Raw genomic sequence first — 18806 nt, forward strand, 5'->3', positions numbered from 1 at the left:
ATTTTGGAATCAGGTCAAATTGTGTAATTAATGAAGAAGCCGCTGTAGCCGTGTAAAAATTGCTCATATACTCTATACATTTATTTTTGCTTACGATAGGGACAACAAAAGCAAAAAGAAGAGCATAGAAAATAGCCTGTTACACTGGAAAATCGAGTCCGTCGGGAAGGCCACGGCGACCAGTCGCGGTACTTTGTGAGCCTAACCCTGTGATTACAGCATGATCAGGCGTCATATTATCAGGACGTGCGAGGAGATTGTCGGATTCCAGAATCAATGACGAGGACCAGGCCTCAAGATCCGAAATCGTAGCAAGGAAATCCATATCCAAGCCTGAGTCACTCCCGGCCACAAAGACGCTGTTCGGTGGGATTGGTTTGTTACCAGCAGCAACTGGAGGAGCCCCGGTGGTTATGGGAGGCGTCTCGCAATTGTGGTGGGTGCGAGTGGTAGACGATACATCAGAAGAAGGCTGGTCAGACGTCGCGCGCAAGTTGGACGCCTTGGTAGCAAGGTGAGACATAGAAAATCGGGCCTGACACTCGATTAGGTCTAGTGGCGGAGCCTTGTCTTCAGGTCCGAGAGACGAGTCGAGCCGTTCGTGAAGGTCAACGAGAACCTGAATGGCCAATGGCATTGGCATTTTGCCCCCACTGGAATCAGTACCATCAAGGCTAGTCCTTGTCGAGGAAGGTCCTGGAGCTTGATACTGGGCGACGCAGTGATGTATAACCTCATCAACACAATATCGGGCCAGCGTGGTCTCTCCAGAGTGCTGGAAGTAATGGAGGTACATTAGGGTGATGAATACGCATTGGAGAGGCCCATAGTGGCTGCAGCAGAACCACGCGTATGGGGAGAAAGCAGGGGCCTGATACAGCTGCAGGTAAATACGCAAGTAATTCACGCAGAGCTGCGCCATACTGGATGGTCAAATCGCGTGTTAATAAGTCTTCCATGGGAGTATGATGGACCAATGTAAATGGATAATCATTTAAGCTTGACAGGATTCGCTGTGCGGAGAGCGGGAGATGCACCATAGCATGCGGGATAGGGATGAAATGTAGAGAAATGATCCATACCTGGTCCATGACTTGCGCGATTGCGGGTTCGCACTGTCCGGGGGTGGAAGAAATGGTTTCTGCAATAAGATAGCCATTTCTGATTTCAGCAATGTTAGCATGATTCGCGTCCATGCTGCAAAGACGGTTGGCTGGCTTGAATCGTCCTTGTACAACAAGGGCTGGGTGGACGGAGACGCATTCGCCAGGCGGGATGGTATGTATCCCATTTCGGGGATCCCCTGTGTTGGAACGCGTGCGATAAGCGAGTCAATCTTCTGCAGAAGCTCCTTGGCATCTGTGATCAGCTCGCCAAATCCATGCTGGCTTGGACCATGCGCACTCTGCAGGTGCGCCACGGTCCTCGCCTGTAAGCGAGCAGCCTGGAAGCGCCCGATAGCATATAGCATGGCTACCGACTGTCTGTTAGTCACCAGTTCGTTGGGTGGGGAAATTCCAGCGGGGATATCGCTCGGCTCTGCATTGTCAGTGCCAACCATGCCCACCGCATCCAAGGCCTCGTTCCCGCAACAGGGGGTTAGCCCCGTGGAGATGCTCGACTGCACATCAAGCCAAATAATGTGCCACCAGACCCGGCGCCGCATTTCCCGATCAACGGAACTCAGCGCAGATCCTACCCCCTCCCGATGCAACCCCATAGTCTGGGCAATGCGCACCGTGGTGCTCACGTTAACCAGGCTACGCATGGGCTCGAACGGCCGATCCAGAAACGGTCCCGTCAGCAAATTCGAAACCAGCGTATTTAAAGTTGGATGTTCCTGATATTGACATAGAGAAAGACTCGTTGTATATGCCGACTTGAGATGGCTCACTGTCGTCTCCTTCTGTAGACCCTGCAGGTTGGTGTTCACCCAGCTGGCTGCCGGCGCGGCAGATGCGCCACAGTATAGGACTGCAAAGAGCAGGCATATCAAGGTTGGGTCATCGCGGAGTTTATCCGAAGGTAAAGAATTCTCGCTATTCCGACACCATTCCCAAAACTCGTCGTAGTCTGCCTGCAGGGAAGGCGGATGTAGGAGGGGAACAAGTGGCCATACGGCAAGGAAAAAGTCTCGAGCAGGGTATCACTAACGGGTTTGGTCGGCAGCGACCGCAGGAGATTGAACATCCCCATCGAGGAAATATGTGGAAGGGGGAGATCGGGGTGGGCATGACGGTTTTCGTCGAAGAAATCATCGCTCAGACTTTCCTACAGGATGAGCAATTGAGGTCAGTCGCGGTCCCGCCGAGCGACACATCCCGTCGCAGATTGCATTTCCGTCCTCTTTGTTCCACGAGCCAGACTCACCTTCCCAGCAACGAACCCCCAGAAAGTCTGACCAACGTATCGCACGCGACCACCTCGTCGTATACTCAAATAATCGCGGCAGGGAGGCTCACTCGGGGCCCGGAATAATCTTGTTGATGGCGCAGGGGAGGGATCGCGGGTAGTTGTCGAGCTACCATTAATTTGAGGAGCATTCGCATCGCGATAACTTGGGAGTTGTATAGCCTCTTCCCATGAAGGGACTGTTGGGTATGGCTCTTGTCGTTGCGGCGATGGACTGGCATTGGCGGATACTTGAGGACGAGAAGGAGGCCTAGACGGCTTATCGGGGTATGGGGCATTGGTGTCTCGGCCCCAATGCGGCCAAGAGAGGTCTGGACGGGCATCCGATGTAGAGTCCCTGGAGTCTTTGTCCTGCGGTGATACTGGTCGTAAACGGCCGGTGGACTCGTCACGGACCATGGCCCGGTAGACACAATTCTCTTTCATGCGCACACAGTTGGCACATTCTGGCTGTTCGCGACCGCAGCGAACCTTGCGTCGTCGGCAGACGATGCAACTGAGCGATAACCGGGGTTTCTTGATTTGGCGGGGCTCGGATAAAGGCATGTTTCATAAAGGGAGTAGATGAATGTTCCACTCCTCCTCTGAGGGGAGGTGGGTTTTTATCGTGACCATATTGGGAGTTCGCATGCAGAGAAGAGGACAAGTGCAGGGTTGGGATAGCAGGGCGTTTAGCCCCCAATTACCTCCCGGGCGAGATAACCGACTGACCAATCATTTCACCATTCCACCAGTCCTGAACGATGTTTGAGAAGTTGGTGTTGGAGGAATAGAATAATTAATTAATCAAATGAATTTACTCTCTGTGTAATAGGCAGGAAAGATTCGGGGCCATGTCATCTTCGTGTTATAGCTCATCATAGTACATCTGTAGTGCTTACCTCGGGTATACTTCAAAACATACTAGTATAAGCCCCCCCGTATCGTGAAAAATCCAGGTTCAGCTGTTTCTAAGCGCAGAGCCAAGAGATCTGTGAGGTTTATAGCTTGATATTAGAGATGAAAAGCCCCAAACTGCTAAGGGAGGACAGAATACGGAGTATATCTGAATCCCTTGGCCTTCAACTGCTGTATTGTTCACACCACGAAACGGATGGCGTCTGGACAGGTTGGGGCCGTATTAAATTAATATTAAATTAGTACGAACGATCGCGAATGATGCAATATGATGGATTCCTCATTTCCACGGAGTAATACGAGGGACTTTGCTGACAAGGTCTCATTTTAGCCCTTCGCTCTCTTAGACTGGACTATAAAAATAGACTGGTCCGCGGAAATTCGGTCAAGGACTTGAGTCAATATCACAGAAGGGTAAACAGAAAGACGGACAACCTTTACGAATACCTTCAAGTTAGGCATTATCTAGGTCTAAAACAACTTACAGGATAAAATGCAAAACCATGATTATCGGACTCCCACATCTAGGCGTCTCGGGGTGAGATACAAGATAAGCATTGCCATGAGAACCTTGGAAGAGCTGAATGTGGGAGCTGGTTATAACGCCTTCCAAAAGCGAATACCGAAGAAAGCCAGCTGCAAAATGGCCGAGGTGGCTAGCCAATCCGTGGGCTGATGAAGAACAGTCGTCTCTGATTAAGTTTGGTACGGCCTCTTAAGGCTACATTACCCTGTGTATCAGGGCTGTAATCTTGGCCTAGAAGCTTGATCGAGAGTCTTAATGTGGTGGGGAGGGGGTCTGTGGACGGCTTAGCTCAGACTCGGAGATACTCGGTTCACATATCTATTTCCGTCGACATCTGGCGGATCAGTAAAAGTCCCACCTCCAGAAGAAGCTTGGCCACTTATAGTTCGGTTGGTTAATGTTGGCTTCCTGGACACGGGCAGATGGCCGATTGGTCCTTTTCCACCATTGAAGACTTATTGGCATATCCCTTCATCTCTCACATTCCTTGTCTGCTTCTCATGAGCAATATCACCATAATATACTGCTCAAGACCCTTCTTCGGGTGTTCAATGCATTCGGTGAGATTTATGATTTCAGCGATCCGTGGAAAGACACGGCCCGAGCCGTTTCCCCCGCATTTCTCGAATTCAACCGATAGGTAATATCATATCTTTTGATCTTCACGCCTTTGCGACGTCAATGTTCAGACAGAGAAGTAAACATCTGAAGCGGAGACCAACTCAGAGACACCTGACGTTTCTGTCAACATCGCGACTAGTCCGCAATAGGGCAGGGACGCTTGTAACTTCCGGAACGCTACAGTGGACCACCGCCGATCACAGAGGTCCTGTTGAAACGCTCCACCGCACCCAACCTCAGCCTTGCAATTAACATCTAAAGGCACCCTTCAACTTCATAGGATATCTACTGGGCTTACAACGTGGGGATTTGTCAAGAAATCAAGGATCAACAGGGAGACTTGGGTGGTAGTCTTCTGACTGTTTGCCACTAGTGTGGAGTTCACCCCCCGGGGCCCTAATGCCCCGGCAGCCTCGTTCAATACATATTTATATCCGTGGATATGTCGCCATCCATCGCGAACATTTGCAATAACCAGTCTAGAAAATGGCCTCGCAATCGAAGCTCCCCCAGTTGACTTCCTCCAACCTTTTCGTCACCGAAGGCGGAATCGAAACAACTCTCATCTACAGAAACAATCTCGATCTCCCTAGCTTCTCCACTCTCCCACTTCTCAATACGGAAGATGGTAGACAGACTATCTCGTCCATCTACCAAGAATATGTGAATATTGCCCTCGCCCACTCAACCGGCGTCGTCCTCGAAACTCGAACGTGGCGCGGCTCCCCTTTATGGTCTTCCGAAATTGGACTCTCCATCCCACAGATCCTGGACCTGAACCGCACAGCAGTCAAGATCCTCCATGACATTCGGAACAAGACTCCATCTACTTCTGTGGTCATTAGTGGGGCCCTTGGACCTCTTCAAGATGCCTACCAGGATTCCACGGGCACGGTCTCCTTCGGTCAGGCACGGGAATATTATGGTCCCCAGATTCACGCTTTCGCTGAAGAAGGCGTGGACATGTTATGTATCATGACTGTAACAAATCTCGATGAGGCCACTGCGGCAGTCAGTCTAGCGCGGGAGTATAATCTCCCTATTCACGTCTCATTTAGCGTCGAGACAGACGGACAGCTACGAGGGGGAAGAACACTCGAGAGTGCCATTCGAGCAGTCGACCGTCTAACAGAGAATTATACAACGTACTTTGGGGTGAATTGTGCCCATCCGCGTTATATTATAAAAGCGGTACGAGGTATGCATACAGATGTGAGGTCGAGGATCGGGTCGATTAGAGGGAATTCAAGTCTTAAGAGTCACGACGAGCTTGATAACTCTCTGGTTCTAGATCGGGGCGATATTTCGGTTTGGGTTCGAGAGTTCAATGAGCTTTTGAATATGTTGCCGGGACTGAAAGTGGTAGGGGGTTGCTGTGGCACGGATGAAGAGCATATTGATGCTATTGCGAGCAGGATTAATTCTGTTGGGTAAACGGCCGTGCGCACTTCATCATTGTGCTTTTGTATTTATTTCGGTATTTATTTCTGTTCATATTCTGTCAAATTCGGGAACTTTGATGCGCATGTTGTAGCTTCTTCAAGTCAAGACTAGGTCGCTAGTAAGTGACGTCTCAGCAGCAACACCTTGCAGGTTTGGTTATATATTTTCGAAGATGGAAGCCCTCACTTATAAACCTTTTCTACCATGGAATGGCATGTCTCATGGACTTTACTAGGCCACATTTCCTTTGCCATATATTCCTTTGCCATATGATTGACCCCTGGTTACCAATCCTACCCCTTACGAGTATATATTCCCCCAGAAAGGAAAGAGTGTAAATGGAAGACACACGAAGGGAGACGACTATGAAACAATCCAATCGACCCGATATGGTAATCCTGACGGCACAAAAGCGACGGGGCGCTCACCATCTATCTACGCAATGTTTTGGAGGGGCTTGCAGGCAACACACTATTCAAATGAATGATATCGGGCTATGCTGTCGAACTTGCACTCTCTATATGTACCACATCTTTAAAGTGACAGTCTATCTTAGCATGAGAGAACACCGGCTATACCTAGAATGTTTCTCATGATGACCTGATTATGACCGAAATGTTTATAAATCCCGAATTCGTTTCTCGTCGGTGCACAATATTGGCGGTTTATTTTATCCCACAACGTGAAAGGAGTGTTGTCATTCAAGTGTCTCGCACCCCAGCCACCTAAGGCTTGCCATGTTTTGGACTCTGGTTGAGCATGTGGGGTGACTAGACTGATATGCTAAGTTACTTATCTCACAAGAAGAGGGCTTGTTGGAGACTCGGTGTATATGCCTACCCATGAAGACCTTTCCGGGATGTGTTGAACCTGAGGTGATGAGCGGGTGAACGTGACAGAAAATGTGTTTCGAAGAGGTGAGCAAATTAGAAGGAATTGACATAGGATGATCGAATGTGATTCCCAGTAGGATCTCAGGGATACGGTCTACCAGGAGGAAACAATCCAGATCCCGATGTTAAGAAGGACGCAATTGAACTCGCCTCCTTGTCAAATATTGAGCTGACGGATTAATTCTCCACAGCAAAGTCATCGTCGGCAAAGCCTTGAGCACACCTATATTGAGTGGTGGTAGCTATGTCGAGTTTGCTTGTGTAGATTGCAGAAAGGTTCGAAGCAAAGCTGAATCGAAGATATATCTTAACGGCGGCGGCGCGGAGCCTTCACTTTATCCAGCTTGGCCAGAATTCCCGCCGCACCTGCAGCCCCATATCCACCTTCCCTCCAGCAGGTCTCAATGATATCCCGGGCCCAGAGTCGCTTGCTCAGGGCAGGGAGCATATCCCGCGATGGAAAGCTGGCGACAGAGTTGTCACTGCCACCGTTGTCATATAGACTGATGCCTGTGGTTCTCCCAGTCGCAATATCGTAGAACACGAGGCCCAGCTGGCAAAGATCTGTCCAGATAGAGCAGTTGTAGGCATCCACCGCGTCCGCCATGACAGTGTCCATAGGCATGAGGCTCGATGCACCGAGGTCACAAATTGCAACATTCAACGAGCCGTCCATCAGTATGTTGCGACTAAGAATATCACCGTGGATGACACGATGTTGATGAAGGTTGTGGAGACCGATGGCAAGCTGGCGAAACCACCGCTTCTGGAGCTGGATGCTGGGTCGCGCTCGGTGCTGCAGCCACTTTAAAAGCGTACCTCCGGGCATGTATCTCATCTCGATGGTATCTCCGCGAAGTCCAAGACATTGGATGATGCCTTGCACCGGGGTATTAAAGTCGGGCTGAATGCGCCGCCAGACTTCCTGCTCTCGTCGGATGATGCCGCGGTTCTCCTCCGCTTGCTCCAATGTGTAATGCCTGTACACAATTGCCATTTTGATTGCCATATCTTCCCGGTGGACCACAAGTGCTGCATCGCCACTCGCAACGATTGTATCAACCTGGATGTAATTCCCGTCATCGTCGACGGGGCAATATTCAGCATCCATGTTGGGTAGAGGAATAAGTAAGTGCGGTTGAGTGCTGTTGATTAACCTTTTCGACAGGAATACAGAATCCCCAGCAACAGTTCTTCTTTTGCTGAGGACGTGCAAGCTGGCACATGGAGTGGTTAGCTTGAATAGACCGGTCGGAGGGAGATCCCATACCTGAAGAGATGGTGTGTTTGTGTTCGAGAAGACGGACACAGTTTGAAGACAGGCTCTTTCACGGCTGTGGACTATGCTCTCTGAAAAGATTAGAAGCGATGTGCTGACCGAACAGGAGTTTGGCGGTGTTAGATTGGTTAGATTGGGATCATGAGTTCCCAGAGATAGTTGAAGGAAATGTACGTGATATAAAGTCTGGAGACCTCCGAAGGCTGTTTGGTTGCAACTGGAAAACAAGCGTCTTTCTGACGGTTTGAGGGGATAGTGACAAAGAAAGGGAGGTGGATGAAAGAGTGATGGATGAAAGGAAGATCAATGAGAGTGAGACGGATGCCTTCGACAAGACGAAGTCCAAGTCATTTTCCCTTCATCACCGCCTGGAACCTCCATGTCCTCCTCTTTTCCCTTCTCTTGGATCAGATGTCCAACACTGAATACCTTCCCTTCTGAGCCATAGTTGAAGATCAGTTGATAAATCATGCTTCAATTCCACGTTGGACCGAGGTCGAGCATGATGTCGTTCTCCCCTGGCAACATACCGGACGGTATATAATGCACGGGAGAACGGTGTTGGGCCGTCATAACACAAACTCTCAAAATGGAACTTTGGTTTGGAGACTTTCGCGATATCATATTATTCCAATGTCTTTTCTTTTACATGACCTTCGAAGCAGTAGATGGTGTGAGAATGCCGGAACCCATCGCAATGTGATCAACAGTATTCAAGTTGAACCATGCTCATTTGATTCCAAGGTTGTCTAGAGACTCAGTTAGTCAAAAAGTAATACATATTTCGTTTAGCACGAGTGCCTAGCTACAACCTGTAACCAGTATCTATACCCAGTAGTTGTATGCCCTTGGTGGACAGTGTGACCAGGGCTTCATCGAGAATATTAGGGACGACGTAAGAGAGCTTAATCTCAGCAACTGATTCCGAAAAGAGTGAGATATGAAGCAAAAGTAAATTGGTAATCAAACAGATCAAACAGATTGGTAAGCGATGACATCGCTGATGAATGAGGCCCCGGGGACCCTGGCGGCAAACGGACACTTATAAACACGGTAAGAATATGTATGCATATACAAATCATTGATTTGGTTCTCTAATTTCTTTCTAAATTCAACTGCTTCTAACATCGCCTCAAACGCCCACACATATTCATCACTCATTCATAATTGACCGACTTACTGCTCATTCGTGAGAACATAGCGGTAACGGGCATCACCCTTATCCATATCCACAATGGCCTGGTTGGCATCCTTCATTGGGCGCTCCTGGATCCAAGGCTTGACACCCTTAGCAGCAGCCAGTTCCAACATCTCCCGGATCTCATCGGGGCTACCAATCAACGAGCCACCAAGCTTGAGACCCTTGATGATGAGCACGAACGCCGGGATCTCAAGAGCACCATCCTCGGGGGCACCGAGCTGAATGAAAGTACCGTGAACACGCAGAAGACCACAGTACTGGACAATAGGCATCTTGGACGAAGAGGCAGTGGAGATGATCAAGTCGAGAGAGCTAGCGTGGCGGGTAGCCCAGTCCTCGTCCTCACCGGTAGCGATGAAGTCATCCGCACCAAGCTTGAGTGCATCCTCCTTCTTGTCAGACTTGCGGGAGATGGCGACGACGCGATCCGCACCGAGCGCCTTGGCGAACAAGATAGCAAAGTGACCAAGACCACCGACGCCAACAATACCGACAGTCTTTCCGGGGCCACAGCCATTCCGCTTGAGAGGCGAGTAGGTAGTAATACCACCGCAGAGCATAGGCGCGGCATCGGCAGAGGAGATAGCATCCGGGATCTTAATCACGAAGTGCGAAGGAGAGCGGTTGTATGTGGAGTAACCACCGTACGACTTGCCCCCCGTTGGCATAGGTACCGTTGTATGTGCCGACCATCTTACTGCAGTGTTGTTCCAGACCAGACGCGCAGGATTCACAGTCGCCATCCTTGTTCTCACACGAGCCGCTCTGCGCGCCGACACCGACACGATCACCGACCTTGATATCTCCCTTGACCTGGGTGCCGACGCGGACAGCGATTCCGACAACCTCGTGGCCGACGCAGCAAGGGTAGTTGGTGGGGCCCTGTGGAAGACCGGTATTAGCAACGTGATTCAATGCCGAACATGTCCAAGAGGGATGCGCCATACCCATCCACTGCGCAGGGTGTGCAAATCCGAGCCACAGATACCACAGTGAGTGACCTTGATATCGACATCGGTCTCCTCCCATGGCTTAGGCTCGAATTCCTGCCAGACCATCTTGCCCTGGGCGGCTTCGGGGCCGAGGCCTACCCATCCTTCGAACTTGTAATCGGTAGAAGACATAATAAAGATGTATAAAATAGTATTATTTTGTGATTTAATGGATTGAACTGATATGATCGACGAGCCATTCCTGCAGGGTCCCCCATTCCTTTAAACCACCCACGCGGAGAGATCGAGCTCCGTCTCGGAGGGCTCTTCGAATCTCTGTGGCGACGTGATCATCGTGAAGAAAAAGGCCCACTTGACCCGTGGAGTGGATTGTCATCAAGTGGGTTGTCATCTCGGCCTTAATTGTTATATCCGGCGAAGGAATTCCATTTGGAGGCGAATATATTGCAAACCACCAGCAAAAATCGGTGATAAAACGGTAAGCAATAGCGGTGATATCACATACATGTTTTCAAGAAGTAACTATGACTTGGATATCTACTTACCCTGGGGATTTAAGATGGTTAGTGCTTACTTGCTGCATCGGAGTTAAAGGAATGCCAAGCCCGTGGTTTATGCCGGCTTATGCCCGACAGGGGAAAGGCGGTTCCAGAAAGTTATGGAAACGGCTCTGATTGGACAAGAAACAAACTTTGATGGGGCATCTCCATAACTGTTTGTTATTATTCATCAATCTTATCAACCGAGCAGTTTTCTATTCATATCATGCTTCTTAATTCAAAGACGAAGAAAAAGACCTCAGGAAACACCTCGTTCGGAGTTGATAGATGCTCGGTGAACCGGTATATCAATTCTCTTCTAGGGCGAAGACATCCATTCGTCAATAGACCCTTGCCTTCTGTCCAATGTATCCAAATGTCTACTTGGAGACTACGAGTTTATACATTATAACAGTTGGAATATTGATGGGTTTCGGTTTCCTCAAGGAAGAAAACAGCCGGACCGGGTGGATGATCTGAGTCAGGTTGAAGAATTTCTTGAAAGGACATGGTGGAGGCTGAGAGAAGATGAAGAGAATAGAATGTGACACTGGGGGAATGTATCAGGAGGAAGAAGCTTGCCCAGCTGGTCAGGTGGAACAAGCTTATTAGTGAACCTTGGGAGGCTTGCGGATAGCTCCCGATTAGGCTTAGTATGTTTGCATATGAGTTCAATCAATTTTAGAGATGGTATGTTGACGTCCTCGGTCTTTCAAGGCACCAAGCACACAAAACCAAACTTAAAAATGTAATCTTCGTTTACAACCTGAACGAAACCTTGACGCAGGTCACCTATTGCGCGGGCCGCACTAAATTCATAGGCGTCTTAACAGGCGTTCGCATGGTACTGTATCTTGATACGCAAATTATAAAGCTCTACAAGAATTGGATGAAGTTCCCTACCTAGGAATTTGTCGTGGGCCCTTGCAGATTGTCTGTAGGTCGCCTAGCACTGGTTCCTGGAGGATCTGCTGAGTGGCTTCCACTTTCCCTCTCAACCTGCACAGCATGCATTCTCAATGGAGTCATCACTCCTACGAGGTCTCTCTTTGATTTCGAGAATATCGAACATGGTCAACAGTCTCGACAGGTGTTCTCCGCGAGAATCATCACCCTTTCGGCAGCTTATGGCGTAGGCCTCGATACAACGTCGCTCACAATAGTTCTGTCGTTATAGTAGAGCCACGAACATGAGGCCTAGTCCTCTGGTCAGCAATCATGGTAAACTAACCGAATGTATCGGCTATACATCCCTAGCCTGTCCATTCTGAATGACTTTGCCAGACTAGGCAGCTATCTTCTATTTATTTGCGTATGCGAACCTCCACAAACAATGTACTAGCTGCGCCTCGTTTAGCCCAGACGGTCTTGGTATAAAGTCGAATAATCTTGTGGCAAAGCCATATGCAATCCATATGTCATTAGAAGTAATATTGAGAGTACTGAGTGGTGTTGAAGTCAGTAACATTCGCTCGCATTAAAACACATATAATGACGTGTATGCTAAATGCCGTCATTTGTCGTGCTTCTAGCATAACTCCTCAATGCCCAAGAACGGGCACTTTCATGCGCAAATAGTTACCCCGGCATAGTTAGCTTCCCTCCGGGTTCATGTTGAGGCTTGGCTTGATTTCGCTCTCGCATTCGTTTTCGTTATCTGTCCCGGTCTCGCTGTTCCCCCTACCGTTCCTCCCTACAGTCTCGCTTTCGCTCTCGCTCACGACCAGAACCCAGCACCATTACTGCAGCTAAAAGTCCGAGAACTTAATAAAGTTCTCCGCCATGCAAAGCTAGGCCATTTGTATCCCTTGGCATGACCAACCTGGGAATAGTTCTCTAGCTAGGCAGGCTTGATCCCCACGGGTCCCTGCAGATGATATCGCGTGGAGGTCGGGTCTTCCTCTCTTCTCCATTAAAGTTATTGTTGACATCCATCCAACTCTTCCGTTAACCCTTCCTGTCTCGATCAGGTATTCTCTACGGCCGATCTTAGAACTTGCCCCCAAGAACGGTAACTATATCGCGTACAAACCTACAAAAGAAGGAAAATGATGACTAGTCTCTGTTTAGCCAGGCAATTTTAATACCCGAATCCAAAATAAGCGTTCATGCATCAGGTTACCTATTTCCTGACAGAATAACTATAAAAGGCATGTCCCTGTCACTGGAAAGTAGATTTGCCATCATTGTTTAAAAACAAAAAAGACTTCCAATCTAAAATCAAAGCTCTACTACTCCGATAATGAAGTTGACCAACATTGCCCTCACCAGTGCTGCCATCGGTCTTGCCAACGCCGGCCTTGTCTCAAAGCGCGCTGTCAGCGACGGTACACAACTTCCAAAGCAATTGATTGTTCTTGCTCTAACGTTTGTCTTCGATAGCCGATATCCTTAACTATGCTCTTACTCTTGAGCATCTCGAGGCCTCTTTCTATGAGGAGGGTCTTAAGAACTTCACCCAGGAGGATTTCGTCAAGGCTGGCATGAAGGATCCTTTCTATGCCAACCTAAAGGAAGTTGCTTCCGATGAGAAGGAACACGTGGATTTCCTGACCTCCGCGCTCAAGGGCATGTCCCTGTCATTCAAACTGCGGAATAAAGAACAATATTCTGACTTTTTTCAGCTGCCGGCGCCTCTCCCGTTGCCCGCTGCACCTACAACTTCCCATCTGCCGACGTCAACGGCTTCCTGGCCCTCGCCAGTGTCCTTGAGGGGTAAGGAATCGTCCAACCCCACCAACAATTCTCACTATTAACCTCTCTAGGTGTCGGAGTCAGCGCCTACCTCGGAGCCGCAGCCTCTATCATGAGCGAGAACTACCTGACAGCGGCTGGCAGCATCCTCACCACAGAAGCCCGACACAGCGCGTACCTGCGCGCCGCGGTCGGCGAAGTCCCCTTCGCCCAGGCCTTCGACAACCCTCTCGGGCTCAACGAAGTATACACCGTTGCATCCCCCTTTATCGCCTCCTGTCCCTCCAGCAACGGTGCACTGCCAGTGAAGGCCTTCCCCGCACTCACGATGAGTTCGATGGACGCCGTCATGACAGGCTCGGAGGTGCAACTGGTAGCCGGTAGCGGGTTCGACACAAGCGTTAGCGGTATTCACGCCGCCTTTATTACCGTCACCGGCCCAGTCTGGACTCCCCTCAAGTCTATGGGTGGTGGAAAGTTCACCGTCACTATCCCCGAGGGCATTTCCGGGCAGAGCTACGTCGTCCTGACCCAGGGCAACAAGCAGGCGACTGATGACAATATTGTTGCTGGTCCTGCTATCGTCGAGGTAAATTAGATAATTTTTTTGCGTTTCATTCTTTTTGTTGGGTGCTTCTTCGCCCCTTTTTTCACAGGGCTGATGCTGCTTGTATTGATAGGTTGGAAAGAAGACTGCTATGGGTACCCCGAGCGGTATCGCTGCTATCGGTATGGGTGACAAGAAGAACATAACTATGCCTACTAAGTCTACGGCCGGCTCCTGGAGTCGCTCTTCTGCTACCGCGTCTGCTTCTGCTTCTGCTTCTCCTATTTATACTGGCGCTGCTCAGAAAATGTCTGGTAACATAGCTTGTGTGGTTGCTGGACTTTGTGCTGCTGCGGCTCTTCTTTAAATAGGGTGCGGTTGACTTGTTGAATTTCTAGAAAGATCATTTGGGCGGTGATGTCGATGGTTTGGCTATAGGGTCTATTCTAATAACATTTGTCAAATTTAAACAACTCAAGTGCCTGGCTTAATCCAATAAGGAACGCTCATCCCTACTAAGCCGAATATTGCTACTGTCTTTCCGGCCTGCATATTGAGGGTATTCAGAATGGCTCCTGCCGCAGTCTGTAGTCCGTATCCTAGTGGCGGAAACAAAGCAAGATCGGTGTCAGATCGCACTTTGACCAGACTTGATCTGTGTACAACTGTTTGACGTGCTAAAGAACTTTGCCCAAAAAATCGGCTGAATAGGGCTCTTTTGTAAGTACGCCCGCGGGGCTGTGGTGTTGTTATCCGCAATGAGAGCGAACCAATTATAGAAGTAACAGAAGTTACCTTTTGCATAAGTAATCTTGGAGTTGGCAGAAAAAGAATATGTTGGAATTAGTTCAAATATATTACCAACGTTTAATTGCGCCTTATTCGACTTGGAGGCGCATATACACAAAGTACCTAAACCTACTAGCTTTTCTACATTACTTATACATATCACGAGGTTATTCGTGTCTGCACTATTTATAGTGCTGTAGCACTCCCGCCGTAGCACTGCAGTACCGAACCAAGGGCCTAGTGCTGTGACAGCACCGGTGCTGCGGGACTTGTCAAGGCCTAGTGTACATATTTCGAGATCCCACATTGTGTGACATAAATACGAGGTACATATTCGATTGCTAAGAATATAGATTCGGATTAGGTTGATAAGACCCAAATTAAAGAAAAAGTATCACGCTTCGTATATTGCATAGGATACATGTGGAAGTACATATTTCTTGTCAAGTGAGAGGCTTCAACCGAGCCACGTCTATACACCTCCAATCTCATTCCAAACCAACGTCCAGATGATCAAAGCGCGGCAAGAGCCAATGCAGCTGCAACACCACCGGCAGCCCAGCGCGCGTTTCCAGTAATCATAGGCATAGCAGCGTTACCAGATTCAGTCTGGCTGGTGGCAGCAGCACTGCTGCTATCGGAGGACTCGATAGTGCTAGCACCACCGGTAGTTGAAGCGGAGGTTGTCAAAGTAGCGCCGCCAGTCGAGGCAGCGGTAGAAGCCGATACGGAGGCACCAGTAGTGGGGGCAGCCTTCTCCGTTCCAGTTCCGGTGATAGTGACAGGCATCAAAGCGCCACCACCGGGGATTTCAGTGAGGGCGACGGCGGAGGCGAAGGTGGTGGTTAGGCCTTCCTCGTCGAGGCTTACCGCGCAGGTCACGCTTACGGAATCATAATTGCAGTTCTCGGCGATAGACCTGTTTCAGGAAATGATCAGCTATGACTTGTGGGGGGAGACGTGGATTCCTTGTAGGGCTGGATATACTCACATACGTCCCGTGCTGTATGCCATGCTGACGGTTGAAGAGCCTTGGGCCACGGTTATGCCATTAGAGGGAAGGCCGCATTCGGTGGAGTCAACGCCAGCAGCACACTTGATAAGATATTTGGTCATAGAATCGGTCTGGGATAATATTGGTTAGGTTGTTGTGGTAGATTGATAGAGGGATGGTTGTGCTTACAGTGCCAATGACCTTGCCCTCAAGCGGCTGCTCATCGATGCCAATTAGGAAAAGAGAGACTGTCTCGGCAGCGATAGCGGCAGTGGCACCAGCCAAAAGGGCGAAAGATTGGATACGCATATTGTATTGATTTAAAGAATGTCGGGGTATATAGTCAAACGAGCGACAGGAATGGAAATAGTGAAAAGAGGGATAAAAGATGGATAAGAGGCCCAGATGGAGCGGCCAGCGCCTTCATATACAAGAATTTATTTTCAGGGTCTGGGCAGTTTTGGGCCAGAGTGCAGTCCAAAGCCATTTCGGATAATTGCATGCATCGCGTGGAAACGGAAGCATCCTATTGGCCTTTTCTTCCAAGGTTTGTATTTTGAAGGACTAAGCGATACTCTCTAGCCTGTTTAGGCGCTAGCGTGGTGCTAGTGTCACCCAAAGTTATACCGCTATACCTAATTAGGCCATTTGAACCCCTTAGTGGCTGCCAAAATAACTCTTTTGCCCCTAAAAAGTTCGGATCGATCAAACTTCCCGGTTTTCGACCAATTTTACATCGCAGGATAAGGTTTCTGGGGGATCTGGATTTTGTTCTTTTGGCCATATTTGACTTACCTAGGTATGTACTGATGGGGCTATGTTCCGGTAGTATTGTAGTATCTGTCTGAAAGTAGCTCGAAGGAATTACTACCGGACATTCTGCTGGGCAGACAACCGTTTTGCATCGAATAATATCTTCCTTCTTGCATGGAATCAAAATCAGAGATTAATAATTGCAGGCGTTGAAACTCGAAGCCCTCGGAATCTTATTAAGGTTTCGCCTCTGCAGTATCCGAAGAAACAGCCTTTTGTCGGCGGAAATAATACTGAACACAAAGAACGAAAGTGAGGATCCACGAGGCACCAGCTATCGAGCAGATTGCAGTGAGACCATGTAAGTACTTTGGGGCATCGGAAGTGCGGAAAATCTGCGACCCAGCGATACCAGCACAGTTAGCAGCCATGACCACCAACGCCATGGCAACACTTCGTTCCTGGGGTGTTCGGCAGTAGAATGACAACCAGCCGACATTCAAGATACTAATATCTGGTCAGAGCGGATTATAGACATGGGAGGGCAGAGAACTTACTGCATGCTGCAGTACGAGATGTTAGCGACGGCAATGACGCCGTACCGGTGCCATTGGGAATCGTGAGGGTTACTCGTTCGAAGACAAGCGTACGAAACCACATTCCAAGTGATAGCCAGGAGCACAAAGGGTCCGCGGTGTCTCGTTTTGTCTCTGTCAATGGTTAGAATCCGGTTCACTAAGATGATGGTCATAGCAAGTACTCACGCAGCAAAAGACAGACCAATCAGCCAGATCATACTACAGTATACAGGAACAGAAGCCAATGCATTTTCCCTGACGGCACCGAAGCCCAGCGATTTGATCATGCTGGGAGTGTATTGGGTTAGACCCGAGAAGCCAGACATGGCCACCAAGGTCACAAAAACGTGTTGCAGGATGCGTGGCTGCTTGATGGTCTGCCAAATATCAGAGCCGGAAATCTGGATATGCCCTTTGGCCTTGAGGGGGTCATCTAGCAGAACGCGGTTGCGGATGATGTGCGACTCGCGCTCGGTGAAGTAACTCCAGCGCCCGAAAGCGATCAATGGACGCCCGTCTCCAGCCGATGGAGGCACAAGGAGAGTGAAAACGATTGCAATGAAGAGGGTTATCAAGCCCTCGACTAGAGTGTCCATTAGACGAGCTCGGGTTGGCAGGATCTATAGTTCCGATATAGTTCCGATCTGCACTTACCCAGGAAGATCCATCTCCATCCCTCCATACCATGGGTGCCGTTCAGCTGCAGAAGACCAGCTGATATCAAGCTGGATGTAGCCGATGCAAACATCTGCCCATAAAAGAAAAGACTGGTGCGAAGACTAGTCTCATCCTTCTTATACCAGGTGGAAAGGTAGTATAGAGCGCCTGCGGGTTGTCAGTTGGTTATCCAAGCGCAAATAGCAATTTCCATACCAGGAATAAACCCGCCCTCGCAGAATCCTAGCAGAACTCTCGTAACCAGGTACCCAGGATATGACTGAACAAAGGCCTGGAAGGTAGCAACCAAGCCCCAGGCGAACAACTGCCCCGACAACCAGACCCGGGGTCCAATTCGCTGCATAATAATATTCGATGGGATTTCAGAGAGAACAATGCCCGCTGACAGCAGCTGTGATCCGATATTAATTTGATTTGTTGTGATATTGAGGTCTTTAGTGATGGTCGATGTTAAGACGGCGCTAATATTCCCGCGATCCATCTGCAAGGCGAAAAAGGCGACTGCTAGAATAGGGATGAGGATAAAGTCGACCCTGGCAGGAGCTTATTAGCAGGATGCATATAGTCGATGTGTAATAACCGTAAACTACACGTACTTCCTCCGAACGGCCGATTCTTCCACATCCCAGTCTTTGACGATATGGTCAAGCTCACTCTCACTCGGAGGTGAGTCGTTGACCTGCTCGCCTATTTTGTGTTTCTCATCGAAGATGTCTTGGTCCGCCATATTGCGAATTGGGGAAGCTTGCCAAAAAGATAAATGAACAAATGAACAAAACAGCCAGTATGTCGTATATGGGGGCGATCAACTTCTAGATTGGCGAATGTATAGGAACTCCCCCGGCGGGTTGGTTACTACTCTTATAGAAAAGAGGAAGCAGCTAAGATAAAGGATTGCGTAGGTCAATTAACTAGAAATGGGCTAAAAAAAACAACTAAAATGCGTGCCAATGCGACTTTTTGATGTCGCGACACGGGGAGATATGGCGCAATCACTATCTGAGGGGAT

At 49.1% G+C, this 18806-nt stretch overlaps 7 protein-coding genes across 7 annotated transcripts; 2 read left to right on the forward strand and 5 right to left on the reverse strand.

Annotated features, from left to right (window-relative positions):
* Positions 1 to 139: 139 nt before the first annotated feature.
* N7489_003692 (Transcription factor) lies at positions 140 to 2958 on the reverse strand (the record flags this gene model as incomplete). Its single annotated transcript, XM_056709444.1, has 4 exons — positions 140 to 923; positions 1083 to 2077; positions 2155 to 2271; positions 2371 to 2958. The coding sequence occupies 4 exons, from the start codon at positions 2956 to 2958 to the stop codon at positions 140 to 142; spliced, it is 2484 nt and encodes an 827-aa protein (XP_056567865.1).
* A 1984-nt stretch (positions 2959 to 4942) lies between these two features.
* N7489_003693 (homocysteine S-methyltransferase family protein) lies at positions 4943 to 5890 on the forward strand (the record flags this gene model as incomplete). Its single annotated transcript, XM_056709445.1, has 1 exon — positions 4943 to 5890. One exon carries the CDS (start codon positions 4943 to 4945, stop codon positions 5888 to 5890), a length of 948 nt encoding a protein of 315 aa, XP_056567866.1.
* A 1209-nt stretch (positions 5891 to 7099) lies between these two features.
* N7489_003694 (uncharacterized protein) lies at positions 7100 to 7903 on the reverse strand (the record flags this gene model as incomplete). Its single annotated transcript, XM_056709446.1, has 1 exon — positions 7100 to 7903. One exon carries the CDS (start codon positions 7901 to 7903, stop codon positions 7100 to 7102), a length of 804 nt encoding a protein of 267 aa, XP_056567867.1.
* Positions 7904 to 9247: 1344 nt separating this feature from the next.
* N7489_003695 (NAD(P)-dependent alcohol dehydrogenase) lies at positions 9248 to 10396 on the reverse strand (the record flags this gene model as incomplete). Its single annotated transcript, XM_056709447.1, has 3 exons — positions 9248 to 9868; positions 9921 to 10154; positions 10220 to 10396. The coding sequence occupies 3 exons, from the start codon at positions 10394 to 10396 to the stop codon at positions 9248 to 9250; spliced, it is 1032 nt and encodes a 343-aa protein (XP_056567868.1).
* A 2610-nt stretch (positions 10397 to 13006) lies between these two features.
* Positions 13007 to 14372, forward strand: N7489_003696 (ferritin-like domain-containing protein; the record flags this gene model as incomplete). The annotated part of the gene is made up of 5 exons (XM_056709448.1): positions 13007 to 13091; positions 13147 to 13332; positions 13389 to 13466; positions 13530 to 14047; positions 14139 to 14372. 5 exons carry the CDS (start codon positions 13007 to 13009, stop codon positions 14370 to 14372), a joined length of 1101 nt encoding a protein of 366 aa, XP_056567869.1.
* Positions 14373 to 15307: 935 nt separating this feature from the next.
* Positions 15308 to 16097, reverse strand: N7489_003697 (uncharacterized protein; the record flags this gene model as incomplete). Its single annotated transcript, XM_056709449.1, has 3 exons — positions 15308 to 15713; positions 15786 to 15919; positions 15978 to 16097. 3 exons carry the CDS (start codon positions 16095 to 16097, stop codon positions 15308 to 15310), a joined length of 660 nt encoding a protein of 219 aa, XP_056567870.1.
* A 680-nt stretch (positions 16098 to 16777) lies between these two features.
* On the reverse strand, positions 16778 to 18524 carry N7489_003698 (uncharacterized protein; the record flags this gene model as incomplete). Its single annotated transcript, XM_056709450.1, has 6 exons — positions 16778 to 17048; positions 17099 to 17251; positions 17306 to 17702; positions 17774 to 17944; positions 17993 to 18330; positions 18394 to 18524. 6 exons carry the CDS (start codon positions 18522 to 18524, stop codon positions 16778 to 16780), a joined length of 1461 nt encoding a protein of 486 aa, XP_056567871.1.
* Positions 18525 to 18806: the final 282 nt, after the last annotated feature.

This window comes from Penicillium chrysogenum (assembly GCF_028827035.1).
Source record: "Penicillium chrysogenum strain IBT 35668 chromosome Unknown utg000002l_segment0_segment0, whole genome shotgun sequence".
NCBI lineage: Eukaryota > Fungi > Ascomycota > Eurotiomycetes > Eurotiales > Aspergillaceae > Penicillium > Penicillium chrysogenum.